We start from the raw sequence: 9,230 nt of genomic DNA, 5'->3' as shown, positions 1-9,230 counted from the left end.
TAGACAAAACAGGATAATGTGAAGACTATATTTAATAACACAGGAAATCAAAATTCCCCAAATTTGGTAAGATTGATGCTAAGAAATTAACTTGTAGCTTAGTAAAATATATAAATTTTGCCCCTCTTCAGGCTATAAAAATTAATGCTCGCTAGTTCAGGTTTCAATGCATTTCAATAGTTTGGTTCACAATTACTTGCAATTCTAGACAATTGAGAATAAATACAAAAATATTCAAAGTTCATTTGGAGTTCACTGACTAAAACCTTTCCCAGATCTTAAAATGCAAAGGGGGAGGTTTTTTTCCCAAGGAAAGGTTAGATTGATTCCTGATTTAATCAGTTGCTAAGCATTATTAAAATCAGTGGTTTATACAGTTTCTTAGACCAAGAATAACCCTCCTGTTAATAATTCTCTACCATCTCTCAGTACTCTCTGACATGGAACAGACCAAGGATGTAGTAAATAGATGACAAAAGACACCATAGAAACAGGTGATAAGATTTTCTTATGTCTTTAATGGAAACATTTTGTTACAATTTAGGTTATGTGATATTCTTGCATTTCTTTAAAAGTGTGAAAGAAAATGCACGGAATAAAAAGTCAAAGGACACCAGTGAATGTAGATATTTTAAACGACCAAGTTGTAGAAGAAATAAAGTACATTACACAAATAAACAAAGGTTATATCCACAGCCATGAATACGCACTCTCCTCTACACAAAAAAGACAATAAATAAAATCACATTATATGCAGATAGTTCTACTTACATCAGTACAATATACTGTGCAGCTTTCCATTTGTTTTCTGCTCAACTGGCACTAGGTTTCTCTTTTTTCCAGTATTTTTCCATTGATAGGGAACAGCATCACCGTAAAAAAGGAGACAAAGTTCTTTATAGTGTCTATCCTGAGTCCTGTTAGTTTTTGATTGTTACACCCTGCGCAGAAGAAACACAGCAAATTCTACCCATTGCCTTCTTCCTGCCTCTCCAAGTTTTCTCAGCACTTTCAGACCTGCCTAGTAAAGACTCTCTTTTCTGAGAGAAAGAGAAGTCCAGACCATCCCCAAGAAGAAAGCAATGCAGCTGTGCTCCTTGTGCCTGCTGCTAATGCACACCACCAGTGAAACCTCTGTTTGTAGCTGGAGCATGGGGGGGCAAAATTGTGTGCTCCCCAATTGTGTTACAAAAGAAACCGCTAAAATCAGAATTTTTTTTTTTTTAATACCGATTTTGGTACATTTTTGTTGCTTGCTCGGGCGTTCTCGAGAAACATTCATGTCACAGAAACACCAAGGAACAGTTCACACAGAGTGAATTTTAACCTTTGTCATCATTAGATTTGTCATCTAATGAATCCACCTAATATTTCTGAATATAACTTAAAATACAAACTGTAACAGTGTCAGATAATTCAGAGTAATCAGTCTTTGATGCAGAATATTACTTTAGTGGTTAGTGAGAGATTTTGATGGAACTGTAAGCCTCTCCTTTTGCTAGTTTTTTATGATGTAAATTTGTTGTGTGTCAGTTAGGACTTTCTAAAAGGTAAATTCTGGGAGAAGTAGTAGCATAACAAAAGTCTCTATAGTGATACATTGGACATGATTAAACATTAACCCAAGAAAGCCTCAAAACTGTGGCAGCCTTATCTTCTTGATCAAAACCAGCAGTAACTCCATAGAAAGCTCAACATTAACCTTTTTCCTTTCTTCCTCTATGCGTGAGATAAAGGGGGAGCTGCATTTATGACAGACTGAAAGGTTTCACTGGGGCAAAGCACAGTGCTCAGGCTTTCTGTTGTTATTCTTTAGAAGAGAACAGGCACTATTAATGTCTGCTGCACAGCTTGCTGACCCTGCCGACAGCCAGATCTGATGTCTCTCACAAACAGCTATTTGTTTTAATTTCAACAATCATTTTTCATCAGTCTCAGAGCCCAGATGTTAAAAGGTATCTGAGAATGGAAAACAATTCAGCCCTCAAGCCATTTGAATTAATTTCTGCCTCTAAGCAGGGATATGCACAGTGCAAACTCTTCCGTTTCTTCCACTTGAAAGTTTTCACACACACACAAATCTTTTTGTGCTTTCAACAGCAAGAAGGAAAGGGGGGGAGGAGAGGTGACACACACACAACATATCTGAAAGCAGAACTTTTCTCAGCATGTCCTTAAAAATACATTCCAAGGGCAACGTCTGTGTTTCTTTGTTTCTAAAAAGGGCTAAAACTGACTCCTACAAAACATGCACTTTGAAATTTATCCCTTTACAGCTCACTCTTGTGAGGTGAGTTACTAGGGCATGTTGCTAACCAACAGAAAAGGTAATGTACCATTAGAATCTGGTATTTCTGTTCCCATGTGCCCTGCCATGGGGAAGGTGGTCACTGGACTTGACATAATTTTATAGCAATAACAATAAGGATGAAAAAACCCAACAGGTAATTCTAGGTCTATAACTCTGATAGTGGCTGGCATGGCCATGCTGTGTTGACACCACAAGCTGTGTTGACAGCTGAGCAGTGCTCAGCAATGAACCATGTCTGAAATGGCTCAACACATAAAAGCAAATACTCTCAGAGAGGAAGGAACATTTCTGACTAAATGACAAAAAATGGCTGTCTTCTTTTCAAAGTACTTCTGAACCTAGACAAAAGACCATGGGAAAAAAAAATGGGTAATTAAAGACTGTTCACTTGACTCTTGGAGAAAATGAGGAAAAATAACCTTAACTACTTTACTGAAAGAACCTGAATGCCCACATGGCTACACTCTGAAGCACAGAGGAGGGCAGTGAAGGATGTGGAACTGTCTTGAGCTCCGGAAAAGGTAGACTGAATTGCCAAAGAAATTTATGGCCAGGACTATTAGCTTCCTGTCTTTGATGTCTATTCTTGGCTTTCCAGGAGCATTATGGCATTCATGAGGTGAAAACATCACTGGAGCCAAGGTCAGCTAAGGCTGATGCAGCCTGTTCTACTGCAAAGCTGAGAAACTCACTCTGAACTGCTTCAAGCCTGCAGACGCTCACAGAGGGACTGAATTTACTTCCATTGAATCAGTAAGAGGTTTTTTTTTTTTTGTCAGTTCAATGTGTGATTGTATTTCTAAGCCAAAAAATGAATCAGAGATCAACCTCCCAGTAAAACATGTTGTCAGGGAGAACATTCTTTATTTTGTCCAGCACAAATGTTTTCAAAGCATTAGCTACACCTTAATAAGTCTCCACTGAAAAACCCCAACAAAATACTTCCAATAATGCAATGGCACACTGCTTAAAAACAAATTGAAAATAGATCATCATGGTTTATTTTCAGAAATTAATTAATACAACTCTTTAATAAACTGAATTCTGGTCACAATCTTCCAAAGTGCTCTCAATCACAAGTTTTAGCAAAGACTGAATGTTTTCAGAGCTCAGCTAGGTGTGGTCTTCAATGAAGCACACTAGAGCAAGAACTGGTGATGTTAGTAGTCACAGACAACTCAGAACACACAGACTGTCCATAAACAAAAGTTTTAGAACTACCAGTGGCCCAGGACAAAGCCCCTAGGCATCTGACTCTGAAGCTGTGGCTTTCAGGAAACTAAATAACAGATACTTTTAAAGTTCTGCTTCATCTTTGTCACTTGCAGCAGAAGCCTGGGTGTTGAAGTTATGAGGGTAAAAAGGCAGGAAAACTGTCCATTGGAAGAGGATTCTGAGGTGAATCAGATATTAAGCTGACCACTGCTCAGTAATTTTAACAAATACAAAATTAGCAGAATTCGTCAAACTTTAACAGCGTATGAAGACACTAGTTCAATTTCAATTTAACAGGCACAACTGTAAGAATTATCAATAAAAATGGCCTACTCAGCCAGCCTTTCTTAAATTCAAGCACATGGCAAATCTTCCTTTGGTTCAGCCACAGCCAGGATCATACCCTTTGGTCCCAAGTGAGCAAAGCACTTAGAAGCTGAAGTTGAGCATATTTTAAGTGTGTTCTGAAGTGCTGAGCTGAGTCAAGGGTCTCCTTGTGCTTCTCTGTAGTACAGATGTATGTTTGTAATACGGGCAATTTGTTGAAGCCAAAAATGTAGGTTTTGAAACCTCTTTTGAGGATCAATTATTATTATTTTGATTAGACATTCCCTTACAGAGTTCGGAGCCTAAACATTGTGGCATTGAGCTAATGCAGATGAACCAGAAAGGAAAAGTGCATTAGCCAGTAAAGAATCTCTCTGCTGAATAATCTAAACTCAAGGCAGCTTCTGATCTATGCTCCATGGAAGACTTGGGAACTATTAGCAAGAGGCCTGTGAAAGGCAGCTAAGAAGAGCAAGTTTATTTATGCTATGAAGGAATCTACTTATGTGAAATGTCTTACATGATCTCCACACTTCCATGGGAAAAACGCACACGTTTGTGTGCATCAATTTGCAAATATTAAAGCCCATTGATGTAAAATGCTCTAAGGTGCAAAGAAGGTTCACCTTTTTTGGGAGGTGCTGGGATGCACAATTTTGGCTAGGCCTAGGTCAGCACCCCACCAACAGACATCTCATAGAAATACTTCCTTGAGGTGATGATTTAAAACCCTACATAAAGGTTTTAATGCATTAGAATTCATTTTTATTTAAAAAGTGACCTTTTACTATACTTTTTTATAGGTATCATAAAATGACATAATAAAGAATTGCCATGAGTATTTATTGTCACAGCCAGATCTCCCATCTTCTGGTGTGATTCAGCTGTGCATAGCACAGGAAAAAATGCACATCTACACAAATGTCTTGATTCTAACCTAGCCACTGTTTGAGTACTAGTTCATACTGCAAGGCAAGTCACAACAAAAATAATTTCCACAAGAGCTTATGCTTCAAATTATACCCTCTCCTCTACACATTTAAAAATTTTCCTTGCCTTTTTTTCTGTGGCAGAGTAGTCAAATAGGAAAAAGAAAGTCAAAATACTGAAAGCCTATTTGCAAAACCAGAAGCAGACCAAAAGTATGTAAAAAAAAAATCCCAAACTTTAAGCATGCCCAGGGGCTAGACAAACTCAACTGCCTGGGGAAAAAAAAAATCCAGAAACTAATCAGTAAGTCTTTTTTCCTCCCCAAGTCCATAACAGTATGAATGCTGCTCTAGCTTACTTCTGGTGCCCATGAAATAAAGAGAACACTTCAGAAAACTGTCCACTGATGGGTGCTGCTTTAGCTAAAGCACCTTTGTAGAGGTCACACAGGCCCAGACTGGGAAATGGGATGCTGGAAATCAATTTCCTGTAGTGGAACTGCCCTGACAGTCAGGAAGCTTTGCCCTCTGGCTGCCTGGGACAAAGGACAGTGTATAACAAGGGCAGGTGATAAGCCCTCCGTATGCTAAGAATAAATTTAAATATAAGCAAAAAAAACCATGTCCAACAACAAATAAAAGGTGGCAGAAAGCAGACACAGCGAGTTTTTGCTCTTCACTCCCAGGTATCCCAAAGTGGTTTCTCAGAGTTGGTAGTCTGGCCAACTGACTTTCAGGGCCGAGAAGTTTTGTAGAAATCAGGCTTCAGAGCCACTTTTGAGATTAACTTTCAAGTCTGGCTAGAACTGCTGAGACCAGAAAGTTCTGTTGATGAAATCTGAATAGAATAAACCAAAATATTTCATGTACTCCTAGAATCATAGTCATAGCTCTGTTTCTCCACTGACAATACTTTCATGGATCTTCTTCACCACATTTGCAGTAAGCACGGTTCATTTCCATTTGTTGACTAGAAAGTGCAAAGCTCTCCTTTGTCCAGTATAAAATAACCTGTCAGTAGCTAATTCAAAACAGATCCAGTTTTGCTCCTGGTAAAATAAATGGCAAAATTTCCAGGGATTCTGATGGCAGCAGGATTAAAGTCAGCCTCAGATGGTGTTTTAACACATGATTCCTGAAGGTATTCCTGGGTGTTTAATTGTACACACATGGATAGTTAAATCTCAGTGACTTCTATAGGACTCTTTAACATGTGAAAAAACGCATTATTTACAGCATCAGGGCAAACATCACATAGACAATTCAATAACTGCATTTGTGTTGTTTAAGTAACTATTTAAATGTTGCACATGCCTGGAGAAAAAAGTTGGGCAAAAAAATCTATAACCATCCCCAAAATAATTTTTTCTCCCCTAAATACTGGTTCTAAAATGTATTTACAGCTGTTGACTTTCCCTGCATATTACTCTTATCATACAAAATATGTCTTCAAAACATCCTCTTCCTTAATTTTTAAACCTACCAAAGCAAAAATAGATACTTTAATAGAAAAATACAAGATTAAAAATATCCTAAAAAATAAAATGGTTGCATGGAATGTCATTTTTATACACACACACACAAAAAAAATCCCCTTTTGAATTGCATCAGCTATACAAACACTTTCATATTTACAGTTATGGATGCAGTCCTGTGCTCACTGAAGTTAATGGGATTTTGCCATTGACTTCACTAGCAACAGGAGAAGGCTTGACATGGACTACATCTGCCCTCTGAAAAGTCATGGCAGTGGACAAAAAAAGAGTGTGGCAAAGCACATATAAGACTGAGGAATTAATCAGTCCTCTCTAGAGACCTGATTGTCTTCTTTGTCAGTATTTCATGTGTGTGAAACTCCTCATTCTTCACTGGAGTTTTCCTAAGTCCCACCAGCTAAGAGGGAGAAACAGTGCTTTGGACTGTGACACCACACAAACAAAGAAAGAATGGTTCATATGTTTCCACCTGCCTGACTTTCTCAGAGGAATTAATTAGAACCAAGTGCCAGTTCTCTCTCAGAACTAAGGCCGTACACCAACTTTCATATCCCCTGTTATCAATGTCAGTGATTCAGTGATGCAGGATCATCCCCCAAACCAATCCCTTTTTTCCTTTTGACAGCAACCAGCACCTGTGCTTCTGAAACCATATTTTATACTCATGGGTGAGATGCAAATATGGAAGGAGGTGGTAGAAGCAAAAAAAAAAAAAAAAAAAAAAGAAAAAGAAAAAAAGAAAAGGGAAAAAAACGAGGCATTCCCCATCAACTAAACCAAGATCTGCTAGACTTAGTATATGCCTTAGGAAATACTGTCTTTACATATTAAGTACATCCTATAACATCAAACTGCATAATTTTCTTTCTCATGAGATGAAAGGCCATGCGGCATAACGTGATTAGTAAATCATTCCTGAGCTTCTGAAAGAAATTAAGACAAAATTACTGCTTAAAGAGTGAGTTCTTCAAGAGCCACTTCTTTTTACACTGATGTCTTTGGTTGTGTCCTTTTCTCTAATTCTTTCTTTTCCCTAGGAAGAACGGGATTCTTTTTCATCTTCTTCTTTATGCAGCAGAAAAATGAGATCTAATGGAGTCTTCACGTAACTGCCGATGTTTCCCCATGTTACAGTCCTCCTGTTGAGTTCGTCTCTCAATAGTTATTCTGTATTTCTTTCTGCATGAAAGGAGAGGAAGAGAATGAGAAATCCTTCTCCAGCTACTGGCTAACAGACTTCCCTTATGAAGAATGCCTGTAGGGGACAGCTGGGTGCCATTTGAAAAATGAAACGTGGCAGAATGTGAAACCCTGGTCAAAGATTAAAGTAGTTTGCCTCAGAACATTTTACCCAGGCTCAAGAATGCCTGTTAATTTCTACATGGCAGTCTCAAAGCACTAAGGCACAGACATTTGCTTCTTTGAAAATTTCTGATCTAAGTGATTAGGAGTTTTTGTGAAGTGTCATGTGAATTGTGTTACTTCATTGCTTTATATTGATCAAAGCCAATTTTCTTTTCAGTATGCTGGGTGGGGGGGAACTTTCTGCAGAGTTCAAACAACAGCTCTGACTATTCAGCTGCATTTCTCACTGAAACTATGTATTAACTAACTAATCTTCCCATTTCCCTCTGAGAAAGCTACTATGTTTGTAATGTCAGAGGAGGTAACATGATGAATTAGGAAGAGGGATGTAGAAGACAGATAAGAAATAAACACAAATGCTCATGTATCAGACACAGCTCTTCCTGTGTGTCTTCCTCTAGGGCCTTTTGAAGAATTCTGCTATGCTTTGTACATCAAACAAACTCAGACTGCCTTTTAGCTTCCCCTTTAGTACCCAAATTTCCCCTCCAAAATCATCAGATGATTCACATTTACATTTTATACGTTTAGGTTTCTACTCTGTTTCAAGTCAAATTTTTCAGAAGGGCCTTAGTCCAGCCCCATATTCTTGTACTGCTGGAGGAGATGCATGGCAAAAACCTTGTATGCCAAGGAAAGCCTGTTCCACCAGCACAGACAGCAGGAGTCACAGCTAGGTATGCAGCAGCAGAAGAAAGATTTTCACAAAACCACGGTTTTGATTCAAGCAACATGACTGAATAGAAAGTGGTAACCTAAAAGTTCTGAAAATATTCCCTCAACACTTGTGTCTGCATCAGTAAGCTCCAAAATAATTTGAAAAAAGCTGTGTTGTTTAATTTCTTTATGTATTTTCAAGTCAGACCATTACATGGGTCAGAGCATGCACAGTAGTAGCCCTTGCACAAGGACAGGTCCAGATTTTAGATATACAGGTGTTTAAGTTAAAATCTGGTCAAAGTGACATGTCAGAACTACTCCCCAGACCTTTTAACTGTTTGCATACACACTCAAAACTGTATTTATATACTCATTTGTGACAATTACAGATCCAAATGAAAAGTATATTTACAAGGGTAATGAAGGGTATATTTACAGTTTAAAAGCTACAGAAGCTGCAAGTACAAATTACTTCAGGCACACAAATGCTAAACCTACATTTTCTGAAAACCTGACCCATGCACCCTTATTTGTTAGGTTTCAAATATTTATTCTAATAGTGGAATAAGGAGGTTGTCCCTGATCCTGCTTTGAGCAATTGCAATCAGATCTCCAGACTGAAATTCACCCACAGGTCTTTAGACATCTCCAACATATAGATCCACCTGACAGCACCTGCAGCTTTCTTCAGTAAACAGAGAAACAAGCACTTCTGAGAGACCTGGTTTACCTTTACATGAAAATGACATGAATTGCACAGAAGAAAAGTGCTCATTTCTCCCCTCTGAGCATACATAAAAAGACTGGGTGTTGAGCTCAGGTGTATTACATCTACTTCTACAGACACCCACCTTTGCTCACATGGATTTCCAAACCAAATCTTTGTGTCAGATGACAAGGAGTTTAAGTTCTGTTCCAACAGTGATA

General features: G+C 38.3%; 1 protein-coding gene across 1 annotated transcript in view; it reads right to left on the bottom strand.

Moving 5' to 3' along the window:
• Positions 1 to 498: 498 nt before the first annotated feature.
• NPR3 (natriuretic peptide receptor 3) overlaps positions 499 to 9,230 on the bottom strand; it is a 44,300-nt gene continuing 35,568 nt past the window's right edge. The window contains exon 8 of the mRNA XM_050986649.1: positions 499 to 7,457. Within this exon, the coding sequence (XP_050842606.1) occupies positions 7,346 to 7,457 (112 nt within the window). The 3' untranslated portion in view covers positions 499 to 7,345. The remainder of the gene's footprint in view (positions 7,458 to 9,230) is intronic.

Source organism: Serinus canaria, chromosome Z, assembly GCF_022539315.1.
Source record: "Serinus canaria isolate serCan28SL12 chromosome Z, serCan2020, whole genome shotgun sequence".
Taxonomy (NCBI): domain Eukaryota; kingdom Metazoa; phylum Chordata; class Aves; order Passeriformes; family Fringillidae; genus Serinus; species Serinus canaria.
This window is presented reverse-complemented; position numbering and strand designations above follow the sequence as displayed.